Genomic DNA, 27,229 nt, shown 5'->3' on the forward strand with positions numbered 1-27,229 from the left:
AGAGTATATTTTAAAAGGAAGAAACAATAATCTTCATTAAGAAGTAAAGGATACAAGGGAAATGCCATATAGCTGGCCCAATAAGCCAAATATCTTTCATTGCTAGCAATATTATAGTTCAAAATTATGATTAAGCATGGTTATACTCTTCCCTCAAACCATTAGTATGACCTCTCAAACAGATCTAGCTTCCAATAATACTTTCTAAAATCCAATCCTTGAATTCACCATGAGACATATTCAGATTTTAATCTTGAATTTAAGATCCCTGATTTAATCTTAAATGCAATAAAATACCACTAATATATTTATTACTTTTCTTAGTTTCAAGGCATTGTAGTTGGCTCTTTTCCCCTGAACTAACTTACTTATAAAAGACTTTAAACTCTAGAAACTTAAAATAAATGTAGATCACATTCACTTATTTTCTTTTTTCCTAAGTGATTAGCATTGTCTTCAATAACACTCAGGTGAAAACTAATTCCCTTTTTGGGGACTGGTTAAAAACAGGATTCTGGAACCACACTACCTGATTTTAAACTGATTCCACCACTCATTAGCTCTGTGAGCTTGGGCAAATTACTTAACTTCTTTGTGACTCATTTCCTTCATCTGTATAATCAGAATAATAATAAAGCCTGTCTCACAGGAAAATTTTAAGAATTCAGTTAATTTTTGGAAAGCACTAAGAACTGCGTACAGCCCAAAGTAAACACTCGATAAACACAAACTATTATCTTGTGGTTGTTCTATGATGTATTAAACTATGAACACATGGAATTTAAAATGTATACTTATAATATTATGCAAAAATAATATTTTCCACATAGTTCAAGATATACTTCCTTATAAATACATCATTTAAAAATATCTCTTTGAACCACAGTGCAGTTCAGTTCAGTGGGCAGTTATCTTTAAGGATAAATCAGGAATATCCTTAGTCTATTATAAGACAGTAATTGATACTATGAAACCCAGTAACAGCCCAAATAATAGTTTTAAGTATTTTCTCTTAAATATCCCCATAATAAAATTCATATTTTTCTTTTCTATTTATTCACACTACCTTTTACAGTAATAATATACTTCATTTTTATCTCTTTAATTATGTTTTAATATTTTATTTACTATTTCTCTTTGTATTCCAGACTCTGTAAACACGGTGCACAAAACCAATGAATTCAATCATTTTTAAGAAGCCCTGCTGTAAATACTTTTCCATCAAGAAAAAAAAGCCAAATACACTATTCCTTTATTTCACTATTATTAAGTCACTCTCTTAAGAAACTTTGTTAATCAAAAACGATCAAAAAGGATTGTCTCTCGAGACATTAGAAAATATAATTAAGACATTAACCATGCTGGAATTCCATATAAAACAGTAATAAACATAGAAGACAATTATTTAATTCTAGCACCTAGAATGTGTGCCAAGGATCCCAGGGTGCTGCAGCAATCACACAGGGGCACTGCTGGATATTTTAAATAGAGGAAAGAAACACAGTAATACTTAAGAACTGCTGGACATTGCACAGACTACTAGCTAGAGGAAGTTCAGAGTTTCAGTGTCGAATTGCACTACATTCCTTTCATGGCATCATATCCTTATGAAGTTGGGTTTTTGACAACTAGCGTGATAAAAATCAAGTTGAGAGCAAAAAAGTGATGTGAAACAAGAAATGAAGGTGCCAATATCCAATCTGATTCCAAGGTTTGAGGAATTTGTCCACTACTCAACAGTCACACATCATATACCAATAATTATGGCTAATAAAGTGTTAAATTGAAATACGATTTTTAAAATTTACATATATATATATCTTAATGATTATCACATTGTTAGGATATACATACTTAATCAATAGAACTCCCACATATTTCTCCTTTACTTAAAGTGCCATGAAAACACTACTGAGATAATAAGGGCACAATGAGCTGAGACTATTTGGGAATCTATGGGTTAATATTTAAAGAAAATATATCTATTATTTATATGACTAAAGACTATAATGTGTGAATAGTTACTAATTACAACACTTAGCGATAACAGAGATCTTTACTAAAAAGTCACTCAAGTCCCTGGTAATAGTTCTTATTTGCTATAACTAGGACTCTACTCAGTCTCACTCAACTTTTTTTCTTTTAACATTTTTTATTGATTTATAATCATTTTACAATATTGTGTCAAATTCCAGTGTAGAGCACAATTTTTCAATTATACATGAACATATATATATTCATTGTCACATTTTTTTCTCTGTTAGCTACCCTAAGATCTTGTATATCCCTGTGCTATACAGTATAATCTTGTTTATCTATTCTACAATTTTGAAATCTCAGTCTATCTCTTCCCACCCCCCGCCCCCTTGGCAACCACAAGTTTGTATTCTATGTCTGAGTCTATTTCTGTTTTGTATTTATGCTTTTTTTTTAGATTCCACATATGAGCGATCTCATATGGTATTTTTCTTTCTCTTTCTGGCTTACTTCGCTTAGAATGACATTCTCCAGGAGCATCCATGTTGCTGCAAATGGCGTTATGTTGTCGGTTTTTATGGCTGAGTAGTATTCCATTGTATAAATATACCACCTCTTCTTTATCCAGTCACCTGTTGATGGACATTTAGGCTGTTTCCATGTTTTGGCTATTGTAAATAGTGCTGCTATGAACATTGGGGTGCAGGTGTCATCCTGAAGTAGGGTTCCTTCTGAATGTATGCCCAGGAATGGGATTTCTGGGTCATATGGTAAGTCTATTCCTAGTCTTTTGGGAATCTCCATACTGTTTTCCACAGTGGCTGCACCAAACTGCATTCCTACCAGCCGTGAAGGAGGGTTCCCTTTTCTCCACAGCCTCTCCAGCATTTGTCATTTGAGTCTCACTCAACTTTAATCTCACCTCATCCTATACTATTCTAAGCATTTCAGCAGGCTCATATATTCCTCTTCAAATCTAAAACTGAAGGAGTGTTAAGAATATAACAACTCAGGTAATGAGAAATAAGTCACAGAACCTCAAGGTTAAATATAGATGTTTTGGCACAAATTTTTAACCACTAACAACTTCCAAGTACAAACATCATTATATACCAACTTTACTGTGAGAGAGGTATCTGAAACTCTTGACTACGACAGTAACAACAAAATTTATTGAATTTTTCATAGCTGGTAGCTTAAAAGAAAATTTAATTTGCAATGTGAATAAAATTAACCTAACCAGATTTTTTAAAACCTCCTTTCTTGGCATGACTTCCATTTTGTATTAAATTTCTATCTGTTCACAATGCATTATATATTTTAAGTTGTCTGAAATTTCTGGGTCGTTTCTCAGCATATAAAGCTGAATGAACTTCTGCTTCCAACCATAGGGAGGTACAGAGACCAAAATTATCCTGCTGCCTTAAAAAAAACTTGAAAATTATACAAAATATACGGAATATTTCCAGACACTGGACCCAGATAGTAAAGGACTGTGATCACTTAAGGAAGGAAACTAATGAGGTAAGCTGTATGACTGTTGCAACTCACTATCTAAAGGCAGTTTCCAAGCTACAGCGAAGGAAGAGGAAGCCCAAACAGAGCTCATGGTCTCATTAAGTGGAGTAGACACAGACTGGCATTCAGGAAAGTCAACGTGGATGGAATTTGTGAGGCAAAATACTGGAGTATGGTGCTGCATTGAGAGTACGCTAGAGGGCTTATTTGAGTGTTGATCTGTCCATGCCTGAGATGAAAGTATTCCAGGCAAGGGAGAGAACCACTGGAAAGCAACAGACTGAACAATTTGTCGAGGTCACAGAGGGCTGTTAGAGAGGAAAGACCTTATAATCTACAAGGTATTAGGTAGAGTCCCCATAAGGGTCATGCCTTAATAACGGAACTGAATTAACCCTACACAGGAAGAAATGCTACCTTGTATCTATGCTAACAAAGTCTCAAAAAAGATCAAACTGATCCACAAGTAACTTAATTACATATAAGAAAAATGTCCAATATTTTAAAAGAAATACAATAATCATCAAACACACAGCAACACAAAATTCCCAGTGTCCATAAGCCAATCAAAAATTACCAGGCATGCAAAGAAGAAACATATGACCTACAATGTGGAGACATATTGATGACTCAGATAATGAAATTAGGGAATTCAAGATCTTAAATGCCTATTATAAATGTTAAAAATATACTAAAAAAAGTTAAAGAAAATATGACTATAATAAATAGAAATGGAAGATGGAAAAAATCATAAGAGATACTACACAGGAAGATACTATAAAACTTGAAACAATAGGAATAGAAGTTATTTAAAATAAAGTTGAAGCATTTTCTCATCCATGTCTAAGATCTTTTTAGCTGAACTACTCAGTCTCATTTATGAGTATCACAGTAATTATCAAACAATATTTTAAAAGCAAAATTGTATTCATCTGGATAAGTAACAATCCTTATCAGTGGAAAAAAGTAATTAAAAAGGAATGTCAAATTAAAGAAGACTGTGAGCTTTTCTAGAAACTATAAGTGCATTTAATGTATATACAAAAGTAGTAATTTTTAAAAATTAATAATCTTTGTTTTAACTTCAACATGAAAAATATGCTCCAGAGTACATGCCCTCAAAGTAGAAATTAATTAATCTTCAGAATTTCTTAGAAACATAAATTAAAAAAATCTATATAAGTGATCATTTTCTTCATATCTTTTCCTCCCTGACAACCACTAAGAGGACTTTTTTTATTGAAATATAGATGACTTACAATACTGTGTTAATTTCAGGTGTACAGCAAAGTGACTCAGGATTTCTCCATTATAGGTTATTACAAGGTGTTTAATATAATTCCCTTTGCTATACTAAATCCTTCTCGCTTATCTATTTTATGTATAATAGTGTGTATCTGTTAAACTCATTCTCCTAATTTGCCCCTCATTCCTTCCCAATCCCCTTCAGTGACCATAAGTTAATTTTCTCTGTCTGTGAGTCTGTTTCTGTATTATATATAGATTCACCTGTATTGTTTTCAAATTCCACATATAAGTATTATCATATAGTATTTGTCTTTCTCCATCTGACTTACTTCACTAAGTTTAATATTCTCTAGGTCCATGCATGTGGCTGCAAATGGCAAAATTTCATTCTTTTTTGTGGCTGAGTAATATTCCATTCTATGCATACACCACATTTTCTTAAATCAATCATCTGTTAATGGGCACTTAGGTTGTTCCTGTGTCTTGGCTAAATAGCGTCATAAATAGTGTTGCTATGAATACTGGGTACATGTACTATTTCAAATTAGGAGTTTTTGTCTTTTCCAGATATATGCCCAGGAGTGGAATTTCTGGATCATATGATAACTCTTATTTTTAGTTTTTTAGGGAATCTCCATACTGTTTTCCATAGTGGTTCCACCAATTAACATTCCACCAACAGTGTAAGGGTTCCCTTTTCTACACATCCTTGCCAGTATTTATTATTTACAGACTTTTTCATGATAGCCATACTGATCAGTGTGAGGTGATACCCATTGTGGTTTTAATTTGCATTTCTTTAATAATTAGCAATGTTGAGCACCTTTTCATGTGCCTGTCGGCCATCTGTATGTCTTCTCTGAAGAAATATCTATTTACGTCTTCTGCCTACTCTTTGATTGGGTTGTTTGTTTTTTAGATATTGAGTTGTATGAGCTATTTGTATATTTTGGAAATTAAGCCCTTGTTGGTCGTATCATTCGCAAATATTATTCTAAGAAATAAGGAAAAAAAATTTCAAAAAGCAGAGATGGAAGAAAAGCATCTCTAGCATGTGAAACCTACAAGGCGTAGGAAAGCTCTTCCCACCTGCTGTGCATCCTCCTCTACCTTCTTGATTGCTGAAGCCACTTCACTGTTCTGTACAATCTTTAGATTAGACCTTGCAAATCATCCACACCTGAAGTAAATCCCACAAATCAAGGGATCTTATGTAACATGAAAAAGTAAACTAAAAGAAAAAACACTGAGCACATATTTAAAATTAATTTTCATAGGAAAACCTGAGCCAAAGGACAATTAAAAAGGAAACACCATTTACTGTGGTGATTAATTATGAATTTTACAACACCGGTGTGCCAGCAAGCTAATTTAATATTTTTAATAACACTTTAAGGGCAAAAGTTATGTTTTGTTTCTAACCATCCAGTTTCTAACACAATAGTGAACATATATCATCAGTCAATGAAGTTTTGATTTCCTTTTGATGAACTCATATCCTATAAGCATACTATCCACTGCAATAAATTTTGATAACTTCCTTGGAAAATTAAAGTATTTACTTCATCTTGGAATATAAACGGTAAATATTTTAAAATTTTTTCACCAGAACACAAATTTCAAGAGAAAATTCCACTAGAATGGCAACATTTTTGTCTGCTTACATTAAGGATCCCAACAAAGGAAAAATTAGCAAGAATATCTGACTTAGACTTCAAGAACAAGTGAATTTAATGTTACTTGGCCAAAGCTTTGATAAAATTATCAGATTTAACTGGAGGATACAATATAGTTATATCAGATTTGTTATATTATGTTTCACTCAAATCTACAATTCTTTAAAAAAGAATTATGGATACTTTACCATTTCAAATATTTACCTAAGAGATCCTCAAAGCCTACCATGTTGTGAAAAAACAAATGTTTATTTGGGGAGGGCAGTTACTTTATGGGCATCGTTATTGATATGTATTGTGTATTGCTATTGTTGTTTTAATGAATTAATCTTGCAATACCAACTATCATGGTAGGAATTCTGCTAAAATGGCAGTGTTAAACCTAATGAAGCCAATGCATAATTCCAATAGTAGCTGTGTTCACGATCTTATTAGAAACACTGTACTTCTCCCCAAACACAATTCACAATTTCAAAAGCAACTTCCTACTTCACAACTATCCATATGTACAACTGGAAGATTATCTCATTTTATCTTTTCATAATATTTCTTCCCTCCATTAATGTTCACTCTTGAAAATCAACTTGTCTTACACATAAAGTGAAATTTTGAAATCATCGGTTATCATACGTATTGTATTTAATTGCTTTTTTATTTTAACTATTAAAATTAAAATATTTTAAATTTATTGAATATTATAAAAATGTCATATATAATAAATATTCATGTTTCTATAATTTAAAATTCAAATTCCAAAATAGCAAGAGTTTTATTTATACATACATATATACTTGATAATTTTTTCAAGTAATAAAATTCACTTATGGTTCCTAGATCATTTTGTTGGTGAAATCACCAGCACATTTTAAAGATATTTCAAAAAACCTATTTTTCAAATTAGTTATAATATTAATCTACAGAAACTCAGTTTAATCCAAAGTATGAGATGCTCATTTGGGATCATGTGTTGTCTTTCATATGCTATCACAAATGAGATTATTTCATGACCTCAATGTGGAACTTCAAAAAGTTCACTATTTTTCCATTTCAACCAGAAGTTACTTACTTTACACCTGACTGGTTCTTAAGCACAGATTTAGATACTAGCTTTCACATGTTAGGTGCATTTCTTATCTGGTGAAAGTAAACATATCTGAATATTAAAGGAAAATATAAATAATATTATCTTTGCTATGCAAATTAGAAATGCCTTTGGGATAAAACAAGGCCTCCAGGTATTTTAAAATAAGCAGATGCAGAAGTGTATTTCATGTTCAGTTTACTTCCCAACTACTTTAAATGCTATTGATCTCAGCATTGTTTATATATAATTACATCTAGTTCATTTTCCTTTGAAACATTTATTCTTGATAATAACATGAAAATTTACCAAAGACATTGAAAGAAATAGGGAAGTCTATATCGATGTTACTGAGTGGCCAAAGATTATTGTTGTGGTCTCATGAGAACATTTTAAAGTTATCATAATTGTTTGGATTCTCTACTGCTTGAGATTTTATTTGAGCATTTATATGCATTTTCTTATTTTTTTAAAAAAGAAATATTTGTTCATAAAATGATTTTATTGCTATAAGATAGTTTTGAAAAGTCTAATAAAATACTACATCCTACCCAGTAAGTGTTTTTGATTACCCCTCTTTACTTGGTTTATACTCTCCTGAGTAAACTTATTAAACTATAATTTGTTAAAAGAATGATGATTGCTCAGTGGATATTCCCAGATGACAGAATGGATGTGCCTGCCATTCATGAGTATAATATAGTTTAGACTTACAGACAGTTTTAAAACTTCTGAGTTTGTTTACTAATTATAAATTTATTATATAACTCCCCTAACAACAACAACAACAACAAAAACCCTAAATGATAATTCCCAACAGTAGGATTTGAAGGCCTTCACTTGACTGCGAAAATTCTGGTATACAACAGCCCACACATAGGTGAAGTTAAGATAATTTGAAGACAAAGACCCTCAAGTAACAATTAATGACCTATTTCACTTGACTTTATAAGTAACTACATCAATATTATAGATGTTGGACCTATTCCAGCTGGGATCCTTCCATTATAATTCACATAATTATGTCCAACTGAAAAAAGCTCTAGAGCAGATATGGCAAACAGGCTTTCTCACCTGTGCAAAGTCCTAGCAGAGGGCTGACCGGAATGCTATTTTTAATTCAGGACTCAATAAAAAAGAGAGTACTGAACAATCAGTAAAGACAACTATGGCACAGAAGGGGAAGAATGATCACACAATACCCAGGTAAATGTGAAAACTGGCTGCAGACTATGACCAGTGATCAAATTTTCCAAAATTTTGTGCCCGAAATGGATATGATCTTCTTGTAAAATTGTTACCCCCACTAGATCTAATACAAAACCTCAGAATTGAGTATCCTGCCCTACCACTCCCCATACCCCCAATCATAATTATTCAATAAGGCTTTAGACCTCAGGTTTCAAATATAGAAATATAGAAACCAAAACAGGAAAAATGTCTTTAAAATAAATGGTATACAAAGTATAATGAAATAAATATTTGTGGTTAATAAATGTTGCTTAATACAGGGTATTTATCCAACAAGTAACTTAAGTTTGCAAAATAATAAAAGGCCTAAAATTCTGCTACACTATGCTAACATACACCATTTTCAAATTAATAAATCAACACATTCAGAATCCAAATGAATAGTCACATATTTTTATCTATTTTTATCCAAGTTATACATGTTAGTTTTTCAACCACAGTAATAAGACATAAACAAAAAAACAGTACTCATCACCACCCATAAATGTCCTCTTAAAGTTATATATATTTATATTTATTTTTGTTGTTAAAATTCATTTAATAAAATGAAGAACCTTTTTTTTCTGTTTCTCCTTGTGTATACTAAATTTTTTATTTTAGTAAGAAAATGTTAACATGAAATCTATCCTCTTAAGAAATTTTAAGCGGACAATACAGTATTGTTAACTACAGGCACAATACTGTACAGCAGATCTCTAGAATTTATTGATCTTGAACTTTATACCCATTGAACAAGATTTCTCACATTTCCTCTCCATCAGACTGGGCCCGGGGCAGGGTAGTGGGACAGAATACAGTTCTACTCTGTTTCTATGAATTTGACTATTCTAGATACTTCATATAAGTGGGAGTCATGAAGTATTTATCCTTCTATGACTTACTTTACTCAGCATAATGTCCTCCAAGTTCATCCATGTTGTTGTTGCAGGATTTCCTTTTGTTTTAAGGCTAAATAATATTCCATTCCATATACATACGCATTTTCTTTATTCATCCATCAGTGAACATTTATGTTGTTTCCAGATCTTGCGCATTGTGAGTAATACTGCAATGAACATAGGAGTGCAATATCTCTTTGAGATCATGCTTCCATTTCCTTCAGATATATACCCACAAGTGGGATTGCTGAATCATGTTAGTTCTATTTCTAATTCTTTCATGAACCTCCATACAGTTCTCCATAATGGCTGCACCATTTTACATTTCCACCACAAGCTGGCAGTTTCCAATTTCTCTACATCCTTGCCAACACTTGTTATCTTTCGCTTAAAAACAGAATTTATAATAGCCATATGATTTGCATTTCCCTCTTGATTAGTGATTTTGAGCATGATTTTGAACATATTTTCAAATATTTATTGGCCACATGTATATCATATTTGGAGAAATGTCTATTCAAGTCCTTTGTCCACTTTCAAATTGGGTTATTTGGTTTTTCTGCTATTGAACTGCAGGCTTTCCTTAAATATTTCGGGTTTAACCCATTATCAGACACAAGGTTTGCAAATATTTTCTCCCATTCCATCTCCCATTTCACTGCCTCCTTCGCTATGCACAAGATTTTTATGTTGAGGCAGTATCATTTGCCTATTTTTGCTTCTGTTGCTTGTGCTTTGGTGTTTTATCAATGAAATCATTTCCAAGACCAATATCATGAAGCTTTCCCCTATGTTTTCTTCCAGAGGTTTTTCAGTTTCAGGTCTTAAATTTAAATCTTTAATTCATTTTGATTTGATTTTAATTCATTTTGTATTGAAGTATGACCCCTACAGCTTTATTCTTCTTACTCAAGATTGCTTTGGATATTTGGGGTCTTTTTTGTTCCACATGAATTTTAGGACTGTTCTATTACTGTGAAAAATGCCTTTGGGATTTTGATAGGAATTGCATTAAATCTGTAGATAGCTATTAGCACAGACTTTTAAACAAAATTTAGTCTTTCTAACTATGAACAATCTGTGAACAAAGGATGTTCTTCCATTTATTAAATTAAATTTAAAATTTAAAATGACTTAAATTTCTTTCATTGGTGTTTTATAGTTTTCAGTGTACAAGTCTTTTACCTTCTTTGTTAAGCTTATTCGTAAGTTATTCTTTTTGATGATATTGTAAGGAGAGTTGCATTCTTAATTTCTTTCTAGGATAGTTCTTTATTAGTGTATAGAAACACAACTGATTTTTGTATATTGATTTTGTATATTGCAACTTTACTAAATTTGTTTATTCTAACAGTTTTTCTATGGAATCTCTAGGGTTTTCTACATGTAAGTCATGTCATCTCTAGAGATAATTTCCTTCCTTTACAATTTGATGCCTTTTATTTCTTTTGCTTGCCTAATTCCTCTGGCTAGGAATTCCAATACTGTGTTGAACAAAAGTACAGAGTAGACACCCTTGCCTTCTTCCTGCTCTTAAAGGAAAAGCTTTCATCTTTCATCATTAAGTATTATTTGTGACTTGTGGGCTTTTCACATATGGTCTTTATTTCAATGAGGTAAATTCCAAACTACAACCTAGTTTTTTTGAGAGATTTTTATCATGAAACACTGAATTCTGTCAAATACTTTTTCTGCATCAATTGAGATAATCATATGATTTTTATCCTTCATTGTGTATAGGGTATTACATTTATTGATTTGCAAAAATGGAATGATTCTCACACCTCAGGGATAAATCCTAGTTGATTATGGTGTATGATCCTTTTAATTCAGGTTGCTAGTATTTTGTTGGCAGGTTCCTTTAGTTGTCTGTGCTTTCTTGTAATTCAGTGAGCTTCTTAAAGATGATTATTTTGAAATCTTTGTCAGGCAATTCATAGATGCCCATTTCTTTAGGGTAAGTTACTAGAAGATTCATTTTATCCCTTTGATTGTTTAATGTTTTCCTGATTATTGATGTTCCTCATCCTTGGGGTTAGCATCTGTGCATTTAAAGAAATAGTCATCTCTCTCCCAAGCATCATGAACCTGCTTTGACAAGGAAAGACCTTCATAAATAAGTACAGCTAGAGATTCTGGGAGCCTCTCAAACAGCAAGTACTCATCACTTTTCCTTTGTTTTTAGCTGCCCCCACCAAGGTATGCCAGTTTCATTAGCACCCCTGCCAGGATGAAACAGAAACTAGTCCCTCAGGTAGCACAATGAGAGGCCAGGAATGCTCGACTCCTCTCCCTCCCTTCTGGAGAAAAAGCCTGTTTCCGTGCCTTCTCCCAATCCAAAGAGTTGTTCCAAGTTACAGCACAGCTGGTTCCTCTTCTTTTGTTCTTACATGACCCATGTGTCTGAACTATGCTGGATCCATCAGTACTCTGAGTGAGATTAAACAGAATCTAGCCCCTCAGGCAGTGTACCAAAAAGCCAGTGACATTTGATGGACACTCACTCTCTCTTCCCCACCACTATTTTCACAAGGAATAAGTCATAGGCTGAGGCAATCTCTTGATGCTAAGCTGTGTCTGCTTTGGGAGGGACTAAAGCTGGTAGAATGAAATTGCTCTTCTTACCTGCTTCAGTATGGTGTCCTTGGTTTTGTACTCATCTTGGGTACTTAACTGGAATATAGACTTCTCATAAAGGTATTTTGATTGGTACATCATTAAGTCAGTGTTTCTGTGGGGCAATGAAGGCTGAGACTCACTATTCACCATCTTACTGATGTCACTCCTGTCTTACATAGTCTTTGAATTTTTAATTTGAGACACAATCTTTTTACTTCTTTCCCATCTCCTCCCAATACTGATATCACTTGAATCCAAAGCTCACAGGAAGATACTTAAGCCTATTTTATTGTGTGTGTATGATAGGGGTTGATCCTTTGCTTGTATCCTTTACTATCTGAACTTTTGCTACTTTCTGTCTAAAACCCAGGAATCAAATAGATTTCAATAACTCAATACCATCATTAATCAAGTTTTCATTATCCATACTCAGGAAGTGAAGATTTGGATAGCAAGAAATAATTATATATTTTACTAGTGTTTCCCAGCCTCTCATCAAACAGAAGTGCTTTCCTCATCACACAGGGAGGAAAGCCATTCTCCCAGAGTGCTCTATACGGCCCCAGAGTGAAGAGGACAATGCAGTACAGTGGAGTACACGCACACTTACCAGAGATCCTCTCTGTGAATCCCCCCCACCAAGTAGACTACTCTAGCACCTCTGGGGGGTATGCTGACTTATCTTTATATATCCCACTTTTTAGTTCCATGGATACTAATTGTTTATATTACTTTCATACATAATAATTATTGTTCACAGCTGAGCAACACAGTGTACTATAATTACATTTCCTCTCATATATAAATTTTTGTTTCTTCTGGAATTAAGAAATGTGTCACTGTGTTATCAATAACCTCACTATTTGGTTGACTAAATTAATATCATTGTGAAGATATACGTGCTATCTCATTGTAGAGTTTTTCACTTACTGCCAACTGTTAAAGGCAAGGAAGAAATTTATTACTTGCTTTCTAGTACCCCTTTAAATATCTTTGGTACATTTTTCCTTTTAGATTCTATCAGATCTTTAATAGCTTTATTCTCCGTTCCTTCCTTCTACCATTAAACACGTGCTCAAACTTTCTCCATTTTGCTTAGTCAGACAGCACTTATCAATTCACTTTCCATCATTCAAAAATTTACTAACAGCTCTTGCCCATTATCATCTTTTCTCCTGTCCTCTTTAACCATAGGTACTTATATATTTTTAAAAATCCTTTACAGCCATTTTAGTCAGATTTGAGGAAGAAGTAGAGATAAATACTTATGCTTAAGCTGTCATATTTGCTCAAGTTCCTGCTGTCATAGTTTCAAATTTTCTTTCTACATGAGCTAATGATGTGATGTTCTCTCTGTGATAACATATGTGATTAAATGTTCAAAGTAATTACTTTTTAAAAAGTAACTTAGAAAATTTTCTAGAAATCTATATTTCCAGTCCATTAGAGGTTAAATACCTAAATAAAAATATGAACCTTCACAAATACTAATGTCAAATCCAAGACCTGGTCTTATGCTTCTTAAATTAAACCTAACAAATGTTTTATGTGAAAGAATGAAAGAGCCTTTCAACAAATCAACATTACTTTTTAAAAGAGTATTTACTGAATCATGCACTTAATTCACTAAATATAATAAACAAAACAAATTTGAGGACTTTCTTAGATTATTTCCTAACACTACCTTCTTAACATACAAATATACTTACTTATCCTTATGTTTAAGATATTAGTTCAACTACCCTCTATTTTAATATCATTCGCTCACTTGCTCATTCATTCACTCAGTGTGTTTATACACTAAAGTCAAGGACTGTGTTAAGCACTGTGGAAAACATGTAAAACTTATGGTTACCAGTGGGGAAACAGGGTGGGAAGGGATAAATTGAGAGCTCGAGATTTGCAGATACTACTATATATAAAATAGAAAAACAGTAAGTTTATATTGTATAGCACAGGGAATGATAGTCAATGTCTTGTAGTAACTTATAATAAATATGAAAAGAAATAAATGTACATATATGTACGACTGAAACATCATGCTGTACACCAAAAATTGACAGAACATTGTAAACTGACTATACTTCAGTTTAAACAACTGTATAATGTGGTCCTTATCCTCACAATGTTCAATAGGAAAGTCAAAAGACTGACACAAATAATTATATTGACATATAAATGTTGTGAAAGTAGTATTTAAGAAGCTATACAGCCACATGAGCCTAAGAGGTCTCTGTATATGGCTTACTTAATGATATTTAATGAATCACAAGAACACAATTAACATCAACTTAAATACACTGTATTATGCTCTTATCTCTGGAGTAATTTCTGAAAATGGGGGAAAAGAGAGTATAATTCTCATGATAATAAAACAAATGCTTTAGTACTAATCCTCAAGATACAAACTAAACCAGAAATTTACATGAGAATGTAGTTAACATCTTCTGATCTAATTTCAAATCAATAATAGGTATGAAAAGTCATTTAATCCATTGAAACCAAAATGTGTAAGAGAAATTAACCCCCCACAATTAGAAATGTTTTGGGTAGACTCACTTAAAATTTACTGCTCTATGTCTTGTAGTCTATAGGCTGTCTTTCCCACGAAACAACCTCCCTCCATCCATCCTCAGGTACAGTAAAAAGTAAATCAAATTCAGCAACTCAGGAAAACATACAGGTGGAGAAGGAATTAGTTACATCACTAAAAAGAGACCCTAAAGCTGATAAGTATATAAAAACCATCCATAAATCCCTTCTCTATCAATAAAACAAAGAAAGTGGGAATGCCTGTAGTTTTCTAATTTCATTACTTCCAAAACTTTAAATTTAACAGCACATTTATGATGCATTTTCCCCAAGCTTAATCACAGCCTCAAGAATTGTTGGTGATTCCTTGAAGGCTGCCATTCTGGTTCTCTTCATCATTTATTCTATTCCACTCACAGAAGTTAAGAGTATCTCTAGTGAAGGTGGTACATACCATAGTGCAGAAACTTAAGGCAGTGCTACTCAAAATGCAGGGCTGTGACTTGGTTATTAGTGGTCTGCTATGAAATAAGGCAGTATAAATAATAAGACTTTCTCACAGAAGCAGGCATAAGTTTGATTTATATTCTGGCACACATTCCTTATTGTTTGCTACTGACACAGGTCTATAGACCATACTTAGATCATTGTCCTAAGACATTTAAATATATATTAAATAACAGAAAAGAAAGAACAGAAAGTATGTAATACAAAAGAGATCAGAACTAGTAGCAAATGTAAAAAAAAGAGCGCATGCACAGGGAAACAGATTAAAAAACTATAGCAGAACTCTGAATGGATTAGTGGCAACAAAAAAAATATAGAAGGTCACTTCCTGAGATTCTTTGTTATTGTAGGTGGATCACAAGCTCAGAACCTTAAGGCAAAGCTACACAAAATGCAGAACTGTACATTGTTGGATATGTCCATAAAATTATTTACACAATGTTAGTAAGCAAAATAATAGCAATTTCTGTTGTTCTACTCCAAACTCAAAATAGTGTTCTTTATAGACAAAATAATATATTATTAATTTTAAAAGTCAGGATGAAGTCTGTGTCTGAGGCAGAAACTTGGCTGAGTCACAAAAATCACTATAACACATTTTTAGTTATCCAAAGAAAAACTGAACAATTCAAGTTTCTACAGTTCATAAGGTACTGATATTCTATGAAACTCCGTATTACTGTTTCTTCAGGGTTTATCATTTCTACCTGTTCAAGTTGTAATGTTTCCTTATGCTTTCAAAGGTAAAATACAGTGGTTATACTCTTATGACACTAAAGATGTTCTATGTGAGAGTTTATTTGTAATAGCAAGGAAATTAAATTTGCAGGACTAATTAACAAGAAAATTTTAGGATTTTCTCTTTACATGTGATATTGTAAAATTTCAACATCATCTAGAGTCTTTTAAAAATTCAAACTTCTCAGCCCTTGGTAGAGTCTTTCAATCTCAAGACTTAAGATTTAAAAATTTTTTCCATTTATTCTTTCTTTGGGCTATTTGCTGTACACAAATGCTGCAGGTAGCTGTTGTGAACATGGATGAATGGGAAGCCTAACTTTTTGGTTAATGGTTCCTTAGTCAGTCATCTTGATTTCTGTGGACTTCTGCTCTCTGTATTTACTGACTGGGTAATTAGAGCTTCTCTGGGCCTCTTCCAGAAAGAACAGCTTTCTCTTTCATTATAGATACTGTTTGGATTTTGGATTTTGATTTTTCTCCTCTAGGTTTGTCTCTGTGAGTCCATCCTTCTATTTTTTAGATATTTGTTGAATTTATTGTCTATTTTGGACCCCTTTTCTTATTTGCCAGGCTAATAAAATTTAAATTAAAAAATTTTATGTACAGCTAAAATAGAATGTACAGCTAAAATATCAACCAAGCATAAGGACAAAATAAGGATACTTTTAGGCATGTAAGGAGTCAAAACGTGGACCTCTTATGCATCCTTTCTGAGAAAAAAATTTTTAAATATAACCCAACAAAAGAAAAAGGAAGATGTGGGATCCTAGAAACTGAAACTAGTTCAGGAGCACAATCAAAAGAAATCCTAGGATGACATTATGAGTAGGTTCAGAAAGCAACTGGCCCTAATTCATACGATAAGCCAAAGGGCCCAAGGAAGAATGTGTTCAGCCCATTATTCAAATGTCTGAACACTGATATTCTTTATGGTAAGAAATAGTAGAATACAAAGGCAGTTAGAAATTCCAGGGGGAAAATATTTGTCCAGAAAGACCAAGGCACAAATATAAAATGACTTAGGTAGCATAATTTGGGTAATTAATGAACCATAAAGAAAGATATTCTATTTGACTTTGATACACAGAATATTTTATTAATCATACCATTTCCCTTATCAATAGGTCCAAACACACTACATTGTTCTCTAGGAAATAAATATTTATATAATTATAAAATTATAAATGCAAACTATAGGTTTCCAATGTCAAAAGTCGATTTGAGTTCCAAAGTATCTCATAGTATGATCTATGGACATCAGAATTACCTGGAAAGCTTATTTTAAAGATTCCTGGGCCTCACTCCTACAGATTCAGTAGATCAGAGGAAAGTTCCAGACATCTCCATTTTAATTAATTCTCCAAGTATATCTTGTGCACATTAAAATTTTGAAGATTATGGCTCCAAGATTAAAGAGGTAATATCCAAAATTTTCCATTATGTATCTTATGAGCAAAAGGCTTCTGGGTACTCACCCCATAATATATGTGTCTATTTATTTATAAACTGTATATACATCTACTTTTAGATGTATATTATAAAATACAAAAAATGAAAGTCTTAAAGGATGAAAAAGATAGCCTAACAATATTTTATTATTTATTTCTATATCAACCAAGAGTAAGTGAAAATTAATAATAACTTTAAAAAGTTTTAAAAAATGAACAAATTAGAAAGTTGAAAAACGTACACAAATAAAAGGAGAGGAGGGTACTGAAAGAATAACAGTAATGACAAATGAAATCCAATAATATATCTTCTGAAGATCTATTCTGCTAAAAAACACAGTGAAACTGAGAGTGATCACATTTAATCTCAAGAATGACTAAGGAACTAACAACAGTACTTCAACAGAAGACTTAATTCTGATCATTAAAAGGGAAAAACTTATTGATGAATTAAACATACAAGAACATGAGAGGAAACTAATTATACTATTTTAAGAGTTCACAATAACCAAGGAGGTAAAATTAGACACAAGTATGTATCATAGATTTTTTAAAAGTCAAATTCTAGACACTATTGGAATGATCCCAGAGCTAGAGACTCCAAAGGCAAATATAGTTCAAGTTATCAAAAATGATATTCAGATTACATAATCATAATTCCAATAAAGAAAAAAGAAAATGCAACATATGCTTAGCTTCTCATTTAGGAAATGTAATGGAATCCATTTAATAGGAAAGCAAGTGTTTTAATTGCTATCTAAGTGTCATGGGACTACTGTATACCAAATGTTTGATAAGGAGTACCCAGCATCACTCCACTGTTTCTAATGATCAAGGAGAGGCCCAATGATCTATAGTTAAATGACTGGGCATCCCCTACAGGGTAATACAGAGTGCTAAGTGAAACCTCACAACCTATTCCAGAACACTTACTCTACTCTTGCAAGGTCATCCCAGGCTTTCAAGTATAGACTGCAATTATCTTGGGGGGAAAAGTGAGCCACGTCTCGGAAGGATCATCTCTAGGAAGATGCCGACAGGGGCAGTCTCAGAAGCCAAACAACATGAACTTCTCCAGTTTTTAAAAGTTGAGCAGTAATAGCTCAAAATACACAAATAAACGGTGCCTAAGTCATAGTTCTATCTCTTACCTGCAAAATTCGCAAATATGTCAGAATATGAGTAAAAGACAAGGCCTATCTGTACTTAGGGAATTGACACACCTTGAAATAAATTCAATAATTACAGTATCATGCTTAACATTCATTTGGAAATCAAATTAATCTCTTCAGGGGATTAATGACAAGTTTTCATTTTAATAATGAAGAGAAACAAATTCAACGAACTAAATACTGATGAAAAAAGAACTTGGTAACTCACCTTTCCACAATCAGACTAACTGCTTGTGTGAGATCTGGGTTTGTCACCTGTAGACGTTTCCACAGAGACCATACGAATTCTTTATCAGCCTTAAAGAAATAAAAGACATTTTAAGTGCACTGCTTTGTAGCTATAGCAGACAAGACAAAATACTGCATTAAATTTAAAAATGAAAAAGCATAATTACTTGATCCCTAGTTCTGTAACTATTAAAACAGATTCCTGAAAAGTGTAACAGGAAAGCTTTATTTTAGAAAGTTCTTACACTGGTAACCTACATTCACCTTTACTATTCACACTACGGACATCTGAGGATGCAAAATGTTGAAACACTGAATATCAAAGTAAATTTTTTCTAAATTTAAGACTGTCCCCCAGCTACTGCTCCACTTGGCAGCTGCCCTTTTCAGCAAAATTCCTTGAAATTCCTATAATCATTGTCTCCACTTCCTTACCTCCCATTCACTCTATAACCTCCTCCAGTCAGATTTCCCTCCCCGCTATCATGCTGAAATCTTTTTTTCAAGGTCCTTTAAACTGCCAAATCTTAACAGGCATCTCAAATTTAATTTATCTAAAATAAAACTGTCGATTTCCTACTCTCATATATCTGCCCTCTCCACATCTCAGAAAATGACACCACCATCTACTCACCGTTCAGACTTAAAACCTAAGAGTCAATCTTGGTTGCTCTCTTTCTTCACATTTTATACCCAAATCATTAGTAAATCCTATTAGCCTTACCCACAAAATAAATCCCAATTCTAAACACTTCTACCACCATCATCCTAGTAAAAGTCAACTCCACTTCTTGCATAGCTCGCTACAATGGTCTCCTGGGCTCCTTACAGCTCAGAATTCTCCAAGGGGTTTCCATCAGATTAGGAAAATAATCCAAACTCTACTAAGGCTACATGACTTCACATCACCTGGCCCAATACACACCCCTCCAACCTCACCTATGACTCACCATCTTATTCACACAGACCTTCTTGCTCTATTTACACAGGGCCTTTGTACATGTACCATCTACCAGATTTTCATGTACATCATTACCTCACTTCACTCAGGTCTTTGTTCAAATGTCACCTCTTCAAGAGAACAGAAGTCCTCCCTAACTACTATATTTATGGCCACCAAAACCCACAAGTCTCTGGTAACCCCTTAGCCTGCTTAATTTTTTTTTAAAGCACATTTCATTTTATAATACTTTATCTGTTCGATTATTTGTTTTGGTTTACTTGTGTGGCAGATATTTCTAACTGTATCTGTCTCGATCATCCATTCTCCCCTTCCTCTCAATAACAGAAACGATTTCTGCTCTTTGCAGTCCTACTGTAAGACTGATCTCTCTTGTCTATGGGCTTTGTGACTCAGTTCTGTCAATGAAATATAAGTGTCACTGGAAATCTTAATATTGGGCTCATGTATACCAAAAATGTTAGTTATTTTCCCAGTATGTTGTTGCTTCCTTAGCTTTATGATTGAGAATTTTGGGGAAAAAGGTAGTTATAAATTTTATATATTCAAACTTATCTTTTTCTTATGGCTTATGGATTTTCTTTACAAGTTTAGACAAAGGCCTCTACTCTAAGATTAGAAATATATTAAGCATACTTACTTCTAAAATTTTTATATTTTTTTTATTACTCAAATCTTGGATTTATTTTGTTTGACTGTTTTCTAAAGACTTTCGACACCATGAATACAGAAAAGTACTCCCATACCTAACTATTCTTATATATCATACTTTATTCTTTAGAAGAATTCAGCATTTGGGCATTAAAATGATTTCAGTTGAAAACAAGAAACATCAATAAAGAAATCACATGTCATAACCCACCTGAAAGTCAGTGAAGGAAAAAGCAAACTATGTTAACATTATGTGCTCTTTTTAAAAGGTATGTGGATGAAATTACAAGATCCCTGAAACCAATGTTAACCTACAAATTTATCTTACAGCTCGCTTCAAAAGAAAATAGTAAAGATTCATATGTATTTTTCACCTCAACTTTTCTACCTAAAATACTAAGCAAGAAAGATTAATATAATTAAAAACACAAAAAGGAGCAGGTTTTCAACATTTATAAAATAACTGAGTTATTTCAGCTTAAAAAAGTATAACTTACTAATAAACAACTTAGCTGTAATACAGCGAGAGGGACAATGTAAAAAAATCAATAAATTTTGGTGAAAAACCTTTATATCTTAATTTATGCTTTTTTTCTTTCTTTTTGCTGTTGTTATGGTTATTTCACATCTCCTCTTCAATCCCCACCAAAGAGAAAGTAACAACAAACTCTTCTTAAGCTGTTTTTATGATAGAAGCCATAAAAAAAAGCAATCAGAAGAAAAGACTCCTCCAGAAACAATTTGCTGTTGTTAACTTATAATTATAACTTATACCCAGAAGTCATTTTGGGGAGGACTTTCAAATTTCCAATTTCTTTATTAAAATTCACTTATTAAAATCTTTTGTTATTAATTTATGGAAGGAATGGTATTCACCTGAAATACTTTGTCACCTAAATATACTAACATTTATAAGTGATATCTGACTTGAAAAAAACAAGTTCTTCTGTGAGCAGTAAAATGCTACAAATGGATTGTGGGATATTCTATGTATTAGTTTTGTAAGATTTTTAGTTATTTTGCTATATTATCTTCAATGTGGATTATACAACTATTAAAAAAAAACCCTCCTTTATATACATTTTAAAAAAAAATCCCCCTAGAAAACCAAAACAGTAGTTTCCAAACTATCCTGGACATTATTAAAATGAAGAAACTAACTATTGCCAATCATATTTTCTATATTTTCCTTTCCTTTGGGCACTTAAAAATGCTCTTTTTAAAAAATTAAAAATAAAAATTATTAAATATTACCCATTACAAAATACTTTATTCTTACTACAGAACTTCCACACAAAATGGAGTAATTTAAAATATAAATTAAAAAATTCTACTCCTTCTCATAAAGTTTATTAAACTCAGCCAATGAAAGAGTTGACTAAATGCCCGAAGATTTGGGTCTAAGTTATTTTAGCAGTGGATTGGTTTTGACTTTCATTTATTAGACAGCATGGAAATAAACACCCACTTTACCAACACAGACACTCAATACTGTCTTTTTCACAGAGTACTTACTCTCCCATTTCGTTTAGTGTCTGCCAACATAATAGACCCTCAATTGACCTCTACTGCAGGAGTGAATTCAACAAACATATGAAAACTATTTCCTATATTTAAACTAATAATTAGCCTATCAGAGCTCAAGGAAAACAATCAAAAGAGTATGGCACAAACTAGCCCCTTACTTAATCATTATTATGAAAAAATGATTGTGCAAAAAGGTTCATCTATTAGAATACAGCTACTAACAACGGTGAGACTTCTAATTATACAAGATGTTCTCAATTTCTTTTCCTTTGTGAATGATAGGACAAGGTTTCAACACACCTAAATGTCAACTGAAAAATATAACTAGCTGAGTTTCCTGCTCATATACTCTTAATTCCAACATCACATGCTTCATGAAAGCTAGTTTCATCATGAAAGCTGGAATAATAAACATGAATTTCATTTAAATACCCTAATATATTTTACCTGAAATTGGCTTATGTTTAGTATTTTTGGCTGTGACTAAAAAAAAGAAATATGCTTTGAGATATACATACATATGTGTGTGTGCATGTTCATGTGTGTGTGTGTGTATGTATATATATATAACACATACTTAACTTTTTTTCTTATATGATATTCTACAGTGGTGATAAATCTGCATGTATACATAGCCATAGCAGCATCCTTGGTCACAAACAGACCACATTCTTGAAATACATAATCAAAAATAAGAGAATTGTGGAGTTAGGTTCTACATCAATAAATAAGGCATAAATGTCATGGATTTAAAATTAATATCTGGAGTACCCTTGAAAGTTCCTTAGGAAAAAGCTATTTTTGTAAGCTAACCTGTCCTCAGTATGTTCAATCCAGACAACTTTTCTTTCCACATTGAAATTAATCACTTTTTCTTCAGCTAAGCATTACGTTTCTGTTGACTGCTAATCTGAAGCCATGTGAAAAAAAGTTTAACTATTACAATCACATTAAGTAGGATAAGATATTCATATTAAGAGAAACACTTGGAAATGCTTATCCTGGGTCATTCCAATGGAGTGGAATGGTACATGGAATCACTTTCTTTTTCTTTACCAAGCACACATAATTGAATTCCTGTAAGTTAAATATGCGGGAAAACCAACTAACTTAAATGAAGCTGCTGCTTATGACCAGAGACTAATTAATTAGCAGTGTTCTTTTTCCCAAACTGTACATCTGACCCATTACTGGGTTGTGAAATTAATTTAGTAGATCATAGCAGCATTTTCTTAAATAATAGATTTTAAAAGAAAGTATCAGAGTTCATGACACACAGGGTAAATATTCCTTCTGAAATTATATGTATGTGTATGTGTGTGTACTTACCAGGATGACACGTAAAATGAATTTCTTATTTTGGGGTACAATTTTTGAAAGTTTTGGAAAACATAGGGTTAATACTATGTATTAGGTACTATGATTTCTAGCTGAGTAAGTGGAGAAAATATTTTTTAATGTAAAAGTGACTGTTTAATAACTTAAATGCTTTTTACAAAACAATTCAATTATTATGTCCCTCATGTTTCCCCAAGAGCAGGAGTATGGTTTGACTGAAGTTTTATAGTATGGGATACCACCAACCTCATCTCACATTACTGGAATGCCTATGATCATCTAACAGTGTCACTATTGTAAAATCTCAAGAACCATTGTTCTAGGCTAACTATGACCATCTCAATTCTTACATCTTCCTAGAGTACTTCAATCATCTTCCTAGTCCATATATGTCCAAGGTCACAGAGGCCAAAGCCATGTTTGAAGCCACATTTGTAAAGAATATAATACTGAACGGATTTGGGGGAGGGGAGTCACCTGGCTGTTTTCAACAGACTGATTTCCTTACTCAAATCAATCATAAAAAGTAAACATCTTAGTTCCCTGGCCAGCTAAGGGCACAACTGTGGGAAATATAGTGAGCGGTAGTGGGGGAAAGGGTGTAGAAGATACGAGCAAATACAATCTTAGAGTAGGACTTAAAGTAACAGAGGCCTTTATCATGGATTCACATCTTTAAACTACCCAAAGATGAAGGGTGCAGATGACAAAATGCTTTAAATTCACTGGTGTCTTTTTTTAGCCCTTTGCTCCTTAACGAGTTAAGAACAGAAAATGGAAAATGAAAAGGAGGTAGACACATACCTCCCCAACTTGTTCAAGCCAAAACATACTTAATTTCAAAAAGACTGCCGTTTTTACAGCCTTGATTCAATCAGAGGAATCCTACAAAAGGGGCAAAAGAACCCAATAGAACAAACTATGAGAAAGAATTTCATGAATTTATATTAACCTAAACTGATGAGAGTTAGTTTATAAAGTTACCTTGTTGTTTATCAGTTCTTATTAACTGGTTCTGTCTTGAAGACTGAGTGACTCAAAGATCTATTGCTGAGTCAACTCCCTGCCAAAGGTTCTGGTAATACCAGAGAAGAGATGGTGGTAAGGATGCAAAACTAAAGGAAAATCAAATCTTTTTGAACATGAGTAACCAAGCCATCTTTAGTATACACAAACTACAAATAACAGGAAAGTAATGTTAAGGCGACTGATTTAGTAAATGCTTTTCACGGGCAAGATGACACGAAAACGGTATTTCTCACTCCAGAAGTACGGAATTAGTTTAAGTGGTTAATAAACAAGTATCAAGCACCATTTACTGTGTGTGAAAGTTCCAGACCTGAGACTCCCTAAAAACTACTGATCTGTTTCAACAACTTAAATTCTGCTTAAGAATAAGGACAAGTGTGGGTTTGGAAATTAAAACTAGGCTCCTTCATCAGTGGGTTTTATTTTTTATAAAAATGTTTACACTTTCCTGTCCCACATTTCAACTCGTGGGTTGCACTCCACTCCTGCTGCCTCAAGTATCACCACCGTCCCGACACAGAACTTGCGCTTTGGGGCGGTGGGGGTGCGACTTCGCGCTTCGGTGGTATACAAGTGAAGACGACCAAACCTGGGGCGCCAAGGACAGCCCTGCCTGGCCGGTGTCGGGAGAAGGGCGAGAGCCCCAAGTCGGGTTACCGGGAGCGGCCGCCTCCCTCCAGCACCCAGCAGCGGCAGGGCTGGGCGTGGGAGCCGGGACCCAGCGCCGCCGGGAGGAGGTGGGTGGGTCCCAAGACCGCGCAGCGACACAGCAGAAGGCAGAGGGAGAGGGGCGCACCTCCCCACCAATACCTGACACAGGGCCAGCTCCTCCTTTAGGCTGCTCAGCTCTTCCTCCAGCAGCTGCGTCCGGGTCACCATCGCCTCCTCTACCGAGATGCCCTCTAGCCGCATGGACCCCATGGGCGCGCTGAGGAGGGGAGCCTGAGCCGGAGCTGTCCCCGCTGGCCCTCGCTGGCCCTCTGACCCTTCTTCGCCCCGCCAGGGTATATCGCTTTTGTCCACGACGCCCTCCCGCGCTGCGCCGGCAAGACCCGAGGCCTCGCTGCGCACTGCGTGTGCCACAGCTCCCCGCCCAACACATGGGGACCGGGGCCCCAACTGTCGCGCCGGGGGCAGAAGCAGCTGTGAGGGCGGCGAGCGCGCCGCCATGGCCGCGGCAGCTAACGGGTCAAGTTCCCTCAAGGAAACTCCACCTCCCCTTCCCCATCCTGGCGAGCCCGACGCTCCGAGCCGCGCATGCGCGAGCCTTTTCCCGCCTTGGCGCTCGGGGTCTCGCGCTCGCGGGTCCTGGCCTGCTTCCCGCGGGCCGCGCGCCCGCCGCGAGCGTTGGCTGCGCACGCGCCGTGGGCCGACGAGTTAGGCCGGTCCGCCCTGCGCGCCACGCCCGCATGCCGGGTTTGAGTCTTTAACCCGCACGACTTCCCGCCCACCTAAAACCCTACCCGCCTCTTAGCTCCTAGCTAACTTCCCACTTGTTAAAGCCTTCCTTAACAAGCTCCTAGCCCCAATGATCCCTAACTGTGAATTCCTCCGCCTTCAACCCCCTGCCAACTCGTTTGTCACGTTTCATTGACCGCCTTGGAGTGTTAGTTACAGGGCTAATCCCTCCAGCGCTGTTGTAAGCTCCTTTGAGGACCAGGTAATACGTTTTACACTTAAGTGTTTTCTTCACACCCTTTAGCAAAACTGCTTTATGTACAGCTGACAACCAGCTGAATGATGTCAAGAAGATGTGGGAAGCCTTGTGCTGAGCTGAGACCATCGGGCAAGTTTCCCATTTGAATTATGATCCTTTGTGCTCCCTTTGTCTTTTGTTTTGCAAGAGTCATGATTTCCTTAGAGTTTTTAATGTCAGCTTCTTTATGTAGTTGGCTGCATATCAGAGGGAATGTGACCCATATTGCCTAAAAGTTTGGGTACTTGGACCAATTTGAAATTAGTAACTTGGAGCGTGGTTAAAGAAACAAGACTGACTTCCTTTATTTTTCATCCTTTCCTTTTTTCCCTCTTCCCCCCCCACTTCCTTTCTGCTTTCTTTATAAACTTCAAGTAAGCACTAAATTTCTTTTTCTTTGTTTGAACGCTTCCTACTCATGATTAGTTTAGTAAGGAGATACACGTTGAGCTAGCACTCGAGTTACTTTCCAAAAGCTAGAACACTCTCCTCTGCAGAATGGGTTCCAAAACACTTGGAGAGCTATGATGGGGAAAGGAGGACTATGGAAGTAGGGAGGTGACTGCTTTCACTGATGACCTCTTCACTTAGTTAAAATTACCACTCTGCTAAAATCTAGTCAGCAAGGGAAAAGACACCATCCCACTAAGAATTCTGCTAAGGCAAGATGAGTGGGCTTCCTTCCCACTGAAGTTGAATACTTCACAAATTTTACAGAAGGATTCCATTAGAAAAAGTACATATAAGTTTTAGAAGTAGCTACCATCTTGAAAATTTACTGTATGCAAAGTCCAGTGATAACTATTTTTCATATATGTACTCATTCAATTCTTACATCAGGGTAAAATAAATATTATTATCCCCATTCTACTAATGAGAAAACTGACTTGAGAAATTACTCCACCTTGCCTAAAGTCCCACATCTAGTATTAGAAAAGCTAGCATATGGATCCACTTAACTCTAAAACTTGTGCCTTTGATCACTACCCTTACTCCATAGCCGTCACTAGAAATAGAGCATTAGGTCTGATAGCACATGACACTTCATTGGACTAAAGATTATGGAAACTCTAATCACATGATTCACATGTTTGGTACAAAATCAATATGAATGCACATTTTTAATGGCTATTGGTATTCACTCAGAAGAG

The 27,229-nt window shown here is 34.5% G+C and overlaps 1 protein-coding gene and 1 long non-coding RNA gene across 3 annotated transcripts in view; one reads left to right on the top strand and one right to left on the bottom strand.

Annotated features, from left to right (window-relative positions):
• CNTLN (centlein) overlaps positions 1–25,663 on the bottom strand; it is a 245,958-nt gene extending 220,295 nt beyond the window's left edge. For both annotated transcript variants that reach the window (XM_006208273.4, XM_072959367.1), the window contains exons 1-2: positions 25,193–25,663; positions 18,857–18,945 (exon numbers count right to left, since the gene is read on the bottom strand). In XM_006208273.4, the coding sequence (XP_006208335.1) occupies positions 18,857–18,945; positions 25,193–25,552 (449 nt within the window). In that variant the 5' untranslated portion in view covers positions 25,553–25,663. The remainder of the gene's footprint in view (positions 1–18,856; positions 18,946–25,192) is intronic.
• A 112-nt stretch (positions 25,664–25,775) lies between these two features.
• LOC140696010 (uncharacterized) overlaps positions 25,776–27,229 on the top strand; it is a 42,975-nt gene continuing 41,521 nt past the window's right edge. The window contains exon 1 of the long non-coding RNA XR_012071917.1: positions 25,776–26,042. This is a non-coding gene — a long non-coding RNA (uncharacterized lncRNA). The remainder of the gene's footprint in view (positions 26,043–27,229) is intronic.

This window comes from Vicugna pacos, chromosome 4, assembly GCF_048564905.1.
Source record: "Vicugna pacos chromosome 4, VicPac4, whole genome shotgun sequence".
Classification (NCBI taxonomy): Eukaryota; Metazoa; Chordata; class Mammalia; order Artiodactyla; family Camelidae; genus Vicugna; species Vicugna pacos.